The sequence below is a fragment of the Mustela nigripes genome, chromosome 7 (genome assembly GCF_022355385.1).
Source record: "Mustela nigripes isolate SB6536 chromosome 7, MUSNIG.SB6536, whole genome shotgun sequence".
Taxonomy (NCBI): domain Eukaryota; kingdom Metazoa; phylum Chordata; class Mammalia; order Carnivora; family Mustelidae; genus Mustela; species Mustela nigripes.
The window spans coordinates 91,074,864-91,090,160 of NC_081563.1; the positions used below are offsets into that span (position 1 = coordinate 91,074,864).

General features: G+C 46.6%; 1 protein-coding gene across 1 annotated transcript in view; it reads left to right on the forward strand.

Moving 5' to 3' along the window:
* ACSS1 (acyl-CoA synthetase short chain family member 1) overlaps positions 1-15,297 on the forward strand; it is a 60,506-nt gene that overhangs the window by 19,594 nt on the left and 25,615 nt on the right. The window contains exon 3 of the mRNA XM_059406422.1: positions 9,172-9,371. Coding sequence (XP_059262405.1) covers positions 9,172-9,371 — 200 coding nt within the window. The remainder of the gene's footprint in view (positions 1-9,171; positions 9,372-15,297) is intronic.

Here is a 15,297-nt window from a genome sequence, read left to right on the forward strand (position 1 = left end):
ATGTGCAGATGCCTGGTTCAACCTGAGTCACAGGCAGAAGCCCAGACGGGAGGTGTCTGTGGCAGGCTGAGGAGACCGGAACAGAAGCCGATGGAGAGAATGGCATGGCGACCGCAGGCAAGTCTATGCGGGGTGGGTTTATGGATCCAGATTCTGCTCAGATTCCTGGGTTGTTGACTGTGACAGTATGAGGACCAGGCCTGTCACCGCCCAGATCCCAGGCCACTCAGGTGGGGCCTGGTGGTCGTTCCTCCTGGTGCAAGGGACCAAACTCCTCTGTGTACCACAGCTGTTCAAGGTCTGCTCTAACTAACATGCTCTGATCTTCACCCTGTCACTCACTCAGCCCTTCCACCAACGTAAGCCCATTTAGTTGTGGATTCATCACAGGCCAGGCCATTTTCCAAAAGAGACATCTCCTATCCTTACATACAAACTTGCTAGCTTTCTGGACCTTATGACTAAATTGTGGGACAATTTTCCAGTCACGTAATGTTCTACGTGAGGAGGTCTTTGGCATGTTACTAGCTGGTGGAGATGGGTGTGCTTTTGTGGAACTGCAAAGGGCATCCCTCAGAAGGGGTATAAGACCTGGTATGTCCTCCAGCGTCCCAGGGCAGGTGCCTTCAAGCAGGGCTGAACTGCGCAGCCTTCTGCAGTGGCCGAATGATGGGGCTGCCATGAACCGTATGTGCATAGGGGGAGAGCCACAGGGAGCCCAGTTTTGGAATTCACACAGAATGCAGTGCCTTAAACCCAGGATAGGGGAGGCCTGTGGCCTGGTAAAGGAGATAGCTTGAGTGGAATGAACCAGGTGTGCCCTTTGTTCCTCCCCTTCCTTCCAGAGGAACAATTTAAATTTCTATTACCAATTATTTGTCTATTAAATGTGTGATTATTAAGTAAAATGAGTTAAATAAGTAAATAACAATTATTTTTATGAAGGAAAGAGTTGAAGTAAGCTTTAAGGACAGCCTCAATGGGAGATCACAGGAAGCTTTTGGGGCGCTGAGGGCTCATGATGTTGTTTCTGCTGTCACAGGGCTCCTCTTCCCAGTCCCTTGCTCGGTTGGTCAGTGAGTCATGTTGGTAGCTGGAAATCCTCCACCGGGGGAATATTAATACCACAGTAATTGGCAAATGCTGTAAATCAGGGCTTTCCCCCCCCTTGGGAAAATTGGTTGTTAACCAATAGACAGCACAATAGTGCACTTCATGGGTCCCATGTTTTTTTTTAGCAGTTTCTCCAAGTTGCTACCAGAGGCCAGGAAATCAGCTTGGGCCCGAGGCAGTTGTACCAAATTCTTCCCTCTTCCGGAGGGAAGCCTCCGGATTCCCACTGCATAGCCTTCAGATTCCCACCGGTTTCCTTGCTTGCTTTCCTCTGCGTACTAATGTGGAATGATCTGTGGACTCACGGTGAAGCCTGGAAATAGAGCAGCCCCCAACTCATGTCTGGTCTAACGCTGGCCACCCTGTATCCTATTGTTACCCCTGCTGCTCAGTGGACTCGTGAGGAGGAGCACTGTGGGAAGACCCACAAGGCCACCCGTGGGACAGGTCACGCTGGAGTGGGGCCTGAGAAACATCCAATAGCTCTTTTTTTTTTTTTTTTTTTTTTTTGATGAGGGAAAAGGCAATGTTTTTAGAAAGTTAAAACCTACATCCTGTTCCTGATTCCACCAGAGAAGGGACACCACTTATGTGGCTTTCCTTCGGAGGTAAACAGCCTGGCTGGCCAGTGGACGAGTGTCCTGCCAGGGCACCAGCTGTTTTCTGGGCCAGTGTCCAGGACCAGAGTCCACCAGCACACTCTTGTACAAGGCTACCAGCCTGGCCTCTGGCTCCCTCAGGGTCGGGAGCCGGACGCCGGATCTTGAAAGGAAGAACTTATTTTCTGGAGACAAGATGTGGGCTGGAGGCCAAGTGTTGAGGTCTAAGGGGAATTCAGGCATTAATTAGGACAGAGGTTTTTTCAAGTCTGACCTTACCTCCATTCTACAGGGGTTTGTCTAGAGGCTGACTGCATGTAAGGCTTTGTCAGAGCAGGAGCAAACGACTTTGAGTGAATGTTTTGACCTGGATATGCCTAGTGAGTGTATCCTGGAGCAGGTGGTCTTGAATGTGCAGCCAAACATGGACTCCTGAAGGAAAAAAACCACCCTCAACCCCTCCTCTCTCCTGTTCTCCTCTATCCTGATTGCAAGATGTAACTTGCATGTAACTAGAGGGAGCCAGCTTTGAACATCTCTCGTGCTAATTTTCCTTTTGAACAGGTCAGCCTCAAGTTCAGTTTTTAGTTTAGTCTTAAAAATGAATGTACATTAAAAACAAAACAAAACAAAACAAAAAACCTACCCTCCCCCAAATGTTACATACATAACAATAGAGTTGGTGAGTGGCAGAAATCATGAAATTTGAGAAGGTTTGCCATGGAAAACCGGCTATCCTGACATTGAGGGCTTTGGGGGGAACTGCTTAAAAGCAGGACCCTTGGAACCAGGCCTGGGTTTGAATCCTTCCCTGACCATTTCGGGAAGTCAGTTAAGGTCTGTTTGCCTTAGCTTCCTTATCTGAGAAGTGGAGGTTGGGGGAGGGAATGGCAGCTCATACCATGAGCTGTTGTGAAGGGTAAATGTGTGTGTGTAGTCAGAGCAGTCCTGGGCACAGGACATTTACTGAATAGCTGTTACTGTTGTTCCATGGAAGGAAATGTGAATGGGATGATGGGCAGGAAGGAAGGGGTGTTCTGGATGCCAGCATGTGGGGTTTGGGACCACCAGAATGTGGTCCTGGCTGGCGATGGAGAAGAGGTTCCCTGTACTCACAGTGGGTGGCAAGTGTGGTTGCAGAAGGTGCAATGGCTGGTGGATATGGTGGAGACACGGTGGGTGACAGACAGGTGAGGTCCTCAGAGCATGGCACCTCCAGCCTCTCGGAACCAATGTCCATGGGCTGAGTTCCTGCAACTTGCAGGCCACTGGCAATCCGCGCTGTGTGTGATGTATCCTTCTCAGATCCGCTGACCCCCTCAGGGCGAGGACTTGTGTGAGCACCTACTGGGGGAGCACGCAGCAGGTAGGCTATGCAGATGAGGGCTTCACAAGGCTTTTGAATACCCTGAGCCAATGACACAGCGACTTACACTAAAGCAAACTGGCATTCTCATTCTTCCTCCTGGCAAGAGGCACTTGAGGAACCACTGATTTATGATGATTTCCTTTCTCCACCATAATTATAGCTACTGTTTATAGGATGCCTTCTTATGTGTGTGAGACTTCATGTATGGTCCTTGTCTTAGTCTGCTGGGGCTACTGTAACAAAACACCATATCCTGGGTATCTTATAAACAACAGAAATTCATTTCGTACAGTCCAAGAAGTCCAAGATCAAGGCAGCAGCATAGTCACATTCCACTGAGGACCTTCTTCCTGAGTTATAGCCACTCCCCTCTTGCTCTGTCCTCACATGATGGGAAGGGCGAGGGAGCTCTGTGGGATCTGTTCTATAAGACCATTGACCCCATTCTTGAGAGTGTCACCCTCATGACCTAATCACCTCCCAAATGCCCTATCTCCTAAACCATCACCTTTGGGGTTACAGTTTCCAAGTAGGAACTTGGGAACACACACCTCAGACCACAGCTGTCTCAAACACCTTGGTAGTGGGCCCTGTTCTTAGGCTGCTGCAGACAGGACTGTCAAGGCCCCAGGTGTGCAGAGAACTGGGGTGGGAACCTGTCTCTGATCAGATGTAGTTTGGCTTCCAACAATACACTCTTCTGACATAAACTTTCCAGGCCCAATACTTTCCATAACTATAGCATAGACTCAAGGAAAATATAATTCTTTATTTTATTTATTTTTTAAATAGATAGATTGGCGGGGGGGCAGTGACTGGAGAGCCAAAGGGAGAGAGAGGGAGAGAATCCTCAAGCAGATTCCCTGCTGAGCACAGACCCTGGTATGGGGCTCAGTTTCACAATCCCGAGACCACGACCTGAGCTGAAATCAAGAGTCAGGTGCTCAACTGATTGAACCACCTTGAAAATTCACTTCTGTAAGGAAGGTAAAAAACATGCAGCTCTAGTCTTCTCAGTTTCACTGGTTGACTTTATGTTACCAGTGGCAATTCAGCTGTTTTTTCTTGAAAACCCTGTTATCTGGGGCCTTTCTTGGCAAATAGCAGCTTTGGAAATTTTACATCTTTAAGTGTGGCTACTACTTTATATTCCATTGCATCTACTCTTTACTAAAGGTCATGGTCATGAAATCAAATAATGATGTACAAGGAATTTTATACTTGATTTATGAACCCATTCAGCTGAATTTCCAGGGCATCTCTTCTCCCAGTAGTTATGAGCAGAAGAGTGAGCAAATTTTATCATCATCAAATCAGTGTTAGTGGCTACAATAATGTCAGGGTCAGAGAAGTCTGTCTGGAAGGAAGGAGTTTGTCTCTAGACCTCGTTCTGAGACATAATTCATGAGCCATCGACATGTCCTGACTATCCTTCCACGCAAGCCCCATGTGAGAAAAGGGCCCTCCTGCTTTGTTCTGCTTCCTTTTCTTCTCTTACTACCCGATCTTCCAGAAGTGGCTTGCTGAAGAAAATGCTGAACTGCAGAACAGCAGCTGAGTGCCCTTTCAAGTTCTGCATCTAGATGCTGGAGTCGACCCCTCCTCCAAGCACCCAGGCTTGGAGGAGAGCAGAGACTCTGAAAAGCTTTGTGTCTGTCACAGACCTTAACATACACAGTATCGACATGATCACCTGGGTTTATTTCCCTTATTGGCAAAAGAGACTGAGAAGTACCCTCTGGGTGCTTTATCAGTGGGAGCGGTCCCTCTCACTTGCTGTCAAAGGGGTAGGACAATTCCCTGCCTGTATGATGCTGTTGGGCTGGCCAGCCTCACCCTCTTTCCCTGCAGGGAGATGCAAGGCATCTGCAGAGTTGACAGGCACTCACAGTGAGAGCACAGGCCTGAGGAGTCCTGCGCCTGCCAGAGCCCTTGTCGTTTCTCACTTATCTGCAGCTCCCATTCATTCCACAAATATTTACTGAGCCTTCTATGAACTAGGCTCAGCTGTAGGCCCTAGGAAGAAGGGAGTAACCCCCAAATCCCCGCCCACGTAAAGCTTGTACTTAGTGGGATAGATGGACAATGGAGGTGGTATTTATTTAATGAACACTAAGAGCCAGTGTAATTGTGGGCAGTGAGCAGATCATGCATTCTCAATTTGTTTATTTCTTAAATACAAAACACGCACACACGCGCGCACACACATGGCCTATCTTACTTCCCTGGGCTGTCATTGGGAAATGCTAGGACATAAAGATATTTTCCATGAAAAAAAAAAAAAAGCTTTAATTAGAATATAGATAAACAAATAAATACCAGTGTATTTATTCCTGTCTTTCTTCTGAACTCGATTTCCAGTTGTGTCTGTTTTGGACTGAGGTGGTCCAGGGGCCTTTATACTGGCTGACACATTGACAGGTGTCATGTTGGTTATAAATACTTGAGATCAGATTATGTCTTTAGCATTGGATAAACATTATTCCCTGCTTAACAGTTGGCTATAGAAAGTCTTCTCCCTTCCCCAAAGCCAGGTAGCAGTCACTAACACCATGCCAAATTTATGTATTTGTGCACATTATTTGCATATGTTCATATTGAAGGTTTAGGTCTGAAGAGTCTACATTGCAGACAAACTTAGATATCTTGGTCAATACCTGATAACAAATGTTACTTTTCTCTTTGCACTTGAAAATATAACGCTATCTTCAGTAAGATCATTTCTCAGAAAGCTGAAAGCTGCTATCCGTTGGGAAGACCCTGTTAGTATAAGGAAGCCAGTATTTCCTGCAATGACAAACTGAAGCACCAGCCTCCAAGTGGCTGCATTATCTTTTTGATACAGAAACAGTTCATGGGAGTCTCTGAGAAGTCACAGATATCCAAGAACATGCTTTTGGACAGTTTTTTGAATATGTGGAATGATAGGATCACTCAAATAACATTTATTTTTCAATGATTTGAAGACCTAGGTTTGCTGACCTTATTTTCCAATGGCAAAAGTGTGGAGGAAATCAACATGTTCTTAATTTACATTATTAAGTGTAGAGTTGAGATCAAGGGTCTGGGTGCTGATATTCTACTCTAGAGAGAGACAATGAGAATGTGGGGGTCAATTTGGTAACCTGGAGGTATAACTATAGAGAGTTCATGGGGTCATGGATGGCTGGATGAGAGAACTTGGAGAAGAAAGGCTTCTTGGAAGTATGGAGGGTATTGAGAAATTTGAAGGGCTGCCACTGAATGAAAAACTAGATTTATTCAGATTTAAAGAGCTGAGCTAGGACCAATGTGTGGAATTCGTACAGCTACAGAACTTGGTCCCACTTTAGAAAGACTATTTCTCTACTAAAATGACAGAACAGAGACAGCTCTATGAGGTGGCAACTTCCAGCAATATGCTTCTTAAGCAGAGGCTGGGCCACTGTGGACAATAGTGTAGCAGCAAGATTTCTGGACCCCAAGGCAGAATGCACCATCTGACCTTCAAGGAGCCCTTTGATTTTCAGGTTTATGGCCTTGGCAGAGTGGATAGAAAGGGGAACATGCCTGGAGATTTACCCAGAGCAAATCCTTTATCAGAAACTGCTCCCCTGGTTGTAGCAGCAAGAGTCTGAGACCCACTGGCCGCAGCTCCAGGTGCAGCACACAGTTGATGCCTCTCAATCCTCCAGGGAACCCATAGGTTGCCTCAGCTTAGTCTCCAGACCCTCTTCCAGGGCTATGGCTCAACTGTCCTATAGTAGAGGGGTGCTGCTGCTCCCTTGCTCCTCTTCACCATAGCCAATCTGTCAGAAAGTTCTCCCTGCTTCCCTCAGAGACTATTGCACCAAGCTGAGGTAAAAACGCCCTTCACACACTCATGCATGTGCCTTCATCTCTCTAGTCAGAACTGTGATCCTGTAGGACACTTTCATTCTCATCTCCACAGTGTCTGGATGGAATTTTAGCATCTTAGGAATTCACCAGTTATGTGACTTTAGAAATATTTTTTTTAGAATTTAGATTTTTAGAATTTTAGAAAATGATGACAAAGAGATCTAATGGGAAAGATAATACCTACTGAATATTTGGCAGGGCCATGGGTGGGTGATGCTTTTCACTAACATTTCTGACAGGTACAAAAGTTGCATGGCACCTGCCATTTCTCAGATGACTGCATGGCGGTTGAGAAAGGTAAGCTGCCATGTTTAATGCAGCCACTATAGAAAACTAACCCAGGCTCTTCTGTCTAGACAGTTCACTTGTGTGAACTTCTCAGACTTCACTTGTGTTTCTTGACTTCTGACTGATGCCTTTGGTCTACAGAGTTAAGGACTGAATTTCATCACCATTGATGTGTAACACATATCTAAGCTTCCATCTCCCTGAGCACTGCCCAGAGGCTTAAATCCTTAGCTATGAAAATGGTGCCTCCACTTGGCTTGAGTTACTCTCCTGCATTATTGACCACAGCTGCCTCTTCCTAATACTTCCTTAATACTGTGATAGTATTATCACGGGCTGTCCCAGCCTCCTTCCCTGGATTAGTATGGATGTTCCCAGGTTCTGGATTCCGGGGTTTGGCGCTGGGGTCTGTCAGGAAGTACGTTTTCTTTCTCAACATAAACTTAGGCAAGGAATAGGTGGAGCACCATGAATGGGGTCTTTGTCCTCCTGAAAGCTTTAAGCAGGGGATGAAATCCTGCAGAAGAGGCATGCTGGAGCCAGCCTGGTGGGGAGTTACTGGTGGCGAGGGCACATGCAGGCTGGAATTATGATCTGGTTCTCATCAGCTCTCCATGCAGGATGGCTTTGGGAAGAAACAAAAGTCCCCTTGAAGTCTCTGCCTGAAATGGGCCGTGTTCATCTTCATTCCGCTGGTGTTTCTAGGCGGCCTCTTGCTGAGCTTGGCCTTTCTCAGAGCCCTTTCCTTGAGGACCTTTTGAACAGAGGGGAAGCAGGCACACGCTTGTAAGGGGACTTGCAGAGCTCAGAGGGTCCAGTCCCTGGCTGCCACGGCCTGAAGAAGTCGGCGCTGCCCCACAGCCCCCACTCAGACCCGTCGGGGAGATGCAGAGCGTGGGTGCGGTTCGTTTGGTTGGCTGCCCCTTATTCTGTCTTTCCCTGTTAGTTCTGTGATTAAATAAATTAAAGTCAAATCACAGGAAAAACGGGTAAAATGATTGGTTATTTGCGTAGTCGGGGGTCAGCTGGCCCATCCGCTGGAACCACAGGGAATGGAGTGTCTAGCTCCCCACGTTGCTTTTCTCTACTCCCACCTCCATTCCAGACAAGTGGGCGCTTTAAGGCGCATAGTCCCTGTTTCCGGAGTTGAGTGTCATTGACTCTGATTGGGCAGATTGGGTCACGTGTCAAGCCTTAAGCCTGTCTGCGGCTCTAGGGAGATGCTGCATTCTGATTGGCAGGCAGAACCTCGTGATTAGTGCGAAAATGGAGGGACGGTCACGTAGACAGGAGAGGTGGGAGGGGGTGGGTATCCGGTGGGCCTTGTGTCTTCAGAGTGCCACGTGCAGTCGGTGCCTTGCAACTGGGAAAAAGGAGGTGCTTTCATTCCCTGCCTTCCCTGCCTCTGGGTTACAGGTGGGTGATTATCACGTGGCCGCCATCGCTTCGACTCAGCGTGGCTACACGGGGTTGGGGGTCTGATGCGTGAGCAGAGGCCTCCCGGCTAGAGCCTTGCTTGGTGCAGCTGGGCTGTGCTCATGCAGAAAACGGGGGCCTTACTTTCCCCACTAAAGGTCTTAGGATATCACTTTTGGGGACGGACCTTTCCGTTCGACTTCCGAGACGTCTCAGGGATGTGACAGTTTAGGTTTTGGACCCCTGTGCTGTCTGAGAAGCCCTGCTGTGAGTGAACCCAAGGACAGCCATCTGACCACGGTAATGTGGCCATGAATCTGCTAGTACTAGCCTGCGAAGTTGAAAACATTATTTTCTGGGAAAGAACTTGTTGTGCAACAAGCCACTGAGTACCTACTGTTTTCTGGGCCCTGGCTGGGTGTACGGTACGCAGAATTATGCTCCCCAAATCACTCAGCATTTTGGCCCTTCACCATCTCTGATGGCCTTCTCTTCCTTATACTTCAGGGAACTGCTGGAGACCACGTGTCGCCTGGCAAATATGCTGAAGAGACATGGCATCTGTCGAGGGGACCGTGTGGCCATCTACATGCCTGTTTCCCCACTGGCTGTGGCCGCAATGCTGGCCTGTGCCAGAATTGGAGCTGTGCACACCGTGGTCTTTGCTGGCTTCAGTGCAGAGTCCCTGGCTGGGAGGATCAATGATGGTGAGCGTGTGGAAGGGAGGGAGAAACCTGGGGGCCCCTGGCCTTTGTTCCTTGGGGCCTGGCCATCGGGGACTTGGGAGTGGAGACAGACATTAATAAAAATCACACAGACGAATGACAGATACCACCAGGGACAAGGACACGGCTGAATGAGCATTTGTTCTGTGAGCTGAGATCTGATGGCATTGGATTAATCAGGTGAAAAATGAAGACTTCAGCTGGAGGGAACAGCGTAGGTCTCAGCTACTTGGTGGGAGGAGCACAACTCATATAAGCGCTTGGAGGTGACTGGAATGGCTGTGGTGGAAGAAGAAATGTGTAGGGCAACACGAGGCTGGGGATGTATGGGGAATGTCTGCTAGGTCAACATGAGGAAGGATGGGGCAGACCATTTCCAGAGGTCTGAGTCAGGTGTGGGGGCTTGTGGTGCATCTTTAAGGATTTCTATCTGCAGGTAGGTCAGAGTCTCCTGAACAGTGTCCAGAACAATGTTGTCTCCCTCCTTTTTCTGGTGTGGGAGGGCTGTCTGGATGGTGACCTCATGTCTGCGAGGTCTGACCCCTGCTCAGTGAGATCTTAGAGAGCTCCCTGAGCTGGCTCACCAAGGAGGATGCTTGGGGGGGCCACTGGGAGTTCTTTGTGTCTCACTGAAGACTTGCCTTTGGCTAGTGAACAGAGTTCAAGGGCAGAGTTCTGACCTAGACCCTAGCTAGCTGACCACCTTCTTTAGGAGAGACTGAGAAGCCTTTCCGCTCCCTTTCTACATCTCTCCCTCCACTTTCAAGGTTGGTGCTGTCACTTATTTTTCCTTCTCTCTCTCAACTCTGTAGCACCTACCATGTGCCAGGTACTGTTCTAAGCACTTTGCAAAAGTCATCTCCTTTAATTTAACTAAACTAGTCTTCATAAATATGATAGGCGATAATACTTTCCCTATTTTTCCCTTCCCCCATTTTTTATTACTATTATAACCATCTTAAAGTATACAGCTCAGTGGCATTAAGCACATTCATAGTGTTGTGCAACCATCATCTCTGTCTATTCCAGACCTTTTTTATTACCCCAAATGGACATCTCATACGCATTAAGCAGGCACTCCCTGTTTCCCCCTTCATCCAGCTTCTGGCAACCACTAACCTGCTTTCTGTCAGTGATTTGCCTGTTCTGGGTAATTCATAGAATGAATTCATGTGATACGTCGCCTTTTGTATATGACTTCTATGACCATCACAGTGTTTTCAAGGTTCATCCATGTTGTAGCATGTATCATTGCTTCATTTCCTTTTCTATGACAAAAATTTTACTGTGTGGGTATACCATGTTTTGTTTATCCATTCATCTGTTGATGGACATTTGACTTGTTAACATATCACATCTTGGCTATTTTGAGTAGAGTTGCTGTGAACATTCATGAGAACACCTTCTTCCAATTTTTCATGCATATACCTAGGCATGGAATTGCTGGCATACATGGTAAATCTGTATTTAACTTAGCGAGGAACTGCAAACTGTTTTCCAAAGTTGCCGCTCTGTTTCACATTCCCAGAAGCAATGTATGAGGTTACCAGTTTCTCTGAATCGTCAGCCCTTGTTTCATTTAAAAAAAAAAAATTATAACCATCCAATGTGTACGAAGTAGTATTTCATTGTGGATTTGATCGCCTTTCTAATGACTAACATCATTGAGCATCTTTTCATGTGCTTCTCTGTTTGTATGTTTTAGGAGAAATGTCTACATAAGCTCTTTGTCCATTTTTTAAATTGTTGTTGGGTTTTTGGTTGGTTGAGTTTTAAGAGTTATCTCTGTTTTGGATACTAAACCTTTATTAGATTTATCATTTACAATTATTTTCTCCCATTCTGTGGGTTGTCTTTTCACTCTCTCAATAGTGTCCTTTGATGTACAAAAGTTTTTAATCGTGATAAAGTCTGGATCATCCATTTTTTTTCTTTTGCTTGTGATTTTGGTGTATTATTTAAGAATCTATTGACAACTCCAGTGTGATGAAGATTTGCCTCCATGTTTTCTTCTAAGAATTTTCTAGTCTTAGCTTTTACTAGGTCTTTGATCCATTTTGAGTTAATTGTTGTATATCATGTGAGGTTCAACTTCATTCTTTTGCCAGTGGGTATCCAGTGGTACCAGCACCATTTGTTAAGAAACTGTTCTTTTCCCCCTCATCGAATGGCCTTGGCACTTGTCAGAACTAATTTGCCATATATGTTGAGGCGTATTGCTGGGTTCTGTATTTGGTTCATTGATCTGTATATCTGTCTTTAATTTTCATTTTTTTAAAAATTTTATTTATTTATCTGACAGATCAAAAGTAGGCAGAGAGGCAGAAAAAGAGGGAGAAGCAAGTAGGCAGAGAGGCAGACAGAGAGAGAGGGAGAAGCAGACTCTGCTTCTGAGCAGAGAACTCATGTCCTTGATTCTTCATGTTGTCATACTGCTCTTTTCATTCCAGGAATAAACCCCACTTGATCATGATGCATAATCCTGTTAATATGCTACTGGCTATAGTTTGCTAACACTTTGTTGAGGATTTTTGCATCAGTATTCATGAAGGGTATTGGTCTATTGTTTTTATTTTTCCTGTGATGTGTTCATCTGACTTTGGTATCAGGGTAGTGCTGGCCACATAGAATTAGTTACAATGTATTTCCTCCTATATAGTGTTTGGGCAGAGTTTGAGGAAGATTGATGTTGATTTGTCTTTAAACATTTGGTAGAATTCACCAGTGAGAACTATCTGGTCTTGGGCTATTGTTTGTTGGGAGCTTCTATTTTTGAAGATGAGGAAACTGAGGCACAGAGAGGTTAAGTGACTTGCCTAAGGTCACATTGCTGGTTAGTGACAGAGCCAGGATTTGAACCCAGGCATTCTGCCACCAGAGATCCTGCTTTAACATTACACTAGGCTGTGGCACCTTGATGGCTCAGCTAAGTGTCTGCCTTCAGCTCAGGTCATGATTTCAGGGTCCTGGGATTGAGCCCCACATTGGACTCCCTGCTCAGCGGAGAGCCTGCTTCTTCCTCTCCTCCCTTCTCCTGCTGTCTCTTATTAGCTCTGTCACTATTTCTGCCTCTTTCTTTCAAGTAAATGAATAAAATCTTAAAAACAAAACAAAACACATTACACTAGGCTGATCCTTTCCTTTGCTGAGGATATTATTATGGTTGCCAAGTGTTTCTGTTAAGATTCTTTAAAACAAGCTCAAAGCATTGGGCCCTGGAGATTTAGTAGCTGGATACTGGAACAGGTCCCAGAACTTCAGGAATCCTATACAACAAGGCCACAGAAGGACAGGGGCCAGGTCATCTCTGAGGTCCTCAGCAGATGAAACTGCTATAATTTTCTCTATATTTTGTCAGTAAGAGATTCTTACCCAACACCTACACCTTCCACTCCAGCTATTCAGGTGTCAGTCCATGGCAAGACTCTGTTGGGACAGGTGTTTACCTCCTCTTGGGTCAATAAGAGGAGTGGCTGGTTATTTATTGCTGTGTAGCAAACTACTCCGAAACTTAGTGCTAAGAAGAATAAATTTAATTATTTCATGATTCTGTGGGGGCAAGAATCAGATGGGCTTGTGGGAATGTCTTTTCTCTGCTCCATGATATCTGGGATGCAAGCTGGGTTGGCTTGCATAGTTGGGGGCTGTGAAGCATCTTTTTCATGTGGCCTCTTTGCATGACCAGGTTGGGCAACCACAGGCAGTCAGACTGTTGCATGGCGGCTCACAGTTTCTCTTGGATGGAAGTAGAAAGTGCCAATTGCCCTAAAGGCCAGGTTCAGAATACACATATCCTCATTTTTAGTAGTGCATTGATCCAACCAGTCTGGTCATTCCAAATTCATGGTGGAGGACACTAACACCCTATTTCTCCTTGAGAAGTAGTATGAGACCAGATGGAAGAATTTTCAGCTCTCTTTAATCCATCACTGGGGGTCGGGGGTGGGAGTGTTAGCATGGCCACCAGGGTCTCATCATGAGCTAGGCGGCCATTCAGTCAATATGTTCAATTTTAGAATTTCTGTCCCCTGGCCTGGCCTCCAGACTCTAACCACTCCTCTTCCCTTTATATTCCCTCTTGCTTTAGGATGAATTAGGAGTGGAAAGAGAGTGTAGTATGATGGGGAGGGTGGAGGGCAGAATGATTCTGAGAGACTGTGGGGGAGGAGCAAGTAATGGCCCCCACATATGTCTGCACCATAATCCCCCAAAACCTGGGAATATGTTACTTAACACATCAAAAGGGCTTGGCAAATGGGATGAGCACGGAAATGGTGCGATTATCCAGGTGGGCCCAAACCAAAAATGTAAGCCCTGGAAAGAAGAGAACTTCCTCTGGCTAGAGGCAGAGGACATGTGGCAAAATAGGAGGTCAAAGCATGAGAAGGAGTTGATCTGCCTTTGTTAGCTTTGATGATAAAGGATGTCATAAGACAGGGGATGTAGGTGGCTCTAAAGGCTAGGAATGACTGTTGGCTGACAGAATGAAAAATGAGGGAAATGGGGACCTCAGTCTTGAAGTTATATGGAGCTGAGTTCTGTCAACACCCTGAATAGCCCAGAAGCAGAGTCTCCTCCAGATCCCCCAGATGAGAGCTTTGTTCCCTCACACATTGATTTTGGGCATGAGACTTCAAGAAAAGAATCCCACCAAGCTCACTGGACTAGAGAACTGTGAAATAAAATATGGGTTTTCTGAGCCACTAAGTTTGTGGTAATTGGCTATAGGAGCAGTAAAAAATGAAGACAGATGCTAATATCTGCTCAAAAGCCAGGGAGGTAAAAATCAAAGCTTTCCAGATAAAGTGTCATGCTGATCTGGCCTGTGCCCTGATGCTGTGCACAAACCCTGTATCTGCCACTGAACTTCAGGGGAAACCACAGAGTGTATCACGTCCCCAAGCACCTCCTAGAGACTAGGCATGCGATGCTGGTTCCTGCCCTAGAGAACTGCTTGGGTGGAAAGCCTCCAACAAATGAGAGCCAGGAACAAGGCATGTGCCATGGTAGGCTGTGGAGAAGCTCTAATCCACATAATGCACCTGGGATGGACAGGGACCACTGCTTTCCCTAGGGGGTCCTGATTTTTCTTTGTCTCTCACCCCCTTGAGGCCAGGTTCTTTCTACCTGCTGGATTATCTCCCTTCTAGCCCCATAGGAGTTGTCCTGGACCAGTCTCAGCACCCAGGATGTAGGCCAGGGTGATCTCTGACGGACTCCATCCAACTGATTTTATTTCCCCAGGGTGACCAATGGCCAGGTCTGAGGAGCAAAGAATGTGCCGCTGGGTTCCTCTGCTGTGCAGAGCCGGATGACACTTTCCTGGGTTCCTCAAAGCCTCTAGAGTACTTCTCTGATCCTTGGGTGACCCAGCCAAGGGCTAAGAGAATTCTTCGGTGGCTCTCAAGGTCATGTCAACTCTAGGGCCCTTGGGATAAAGAAAGAATGAGTGTGTTGCTAGAAGGCACTTTTCTGACAGAAAAGCTGAAGGAGATGGTATCTCTGTCAGGGCTCCCACAGAAGTAGACCCTGAGATGAGCATTTAGGGGTAGCCAGTTCATTTGGGAGTGGTCCTGGGAAGCAGTCTAGGGTGCTGGGGAGTGGGGCTGGGAAGAGAAATCCAGTAGACCAGCTTCCACAGTGGGTTCCTGGAGCTCAGTCCCCTAGAGAGCCCTGGAAGGTGATAGAACCACATAGGGATGGGCCTCTGGGGGGCGAGGGAGTTGGACTATTTATATTCCAACCCATGAATCATTGGTGGAAGGCTGCTGGGGTTGGGGCAATCCTTAGTGCTTCTGGCTGTGGCTTTGGAAGAAGTCCTTGGTACAGAGTAATAAAAGGTCTGAGGATGCGTGGGTCCCTACTGGTCAGCACTAAAACTGGGTATTTGTTCTGGGCTCTTCCATTA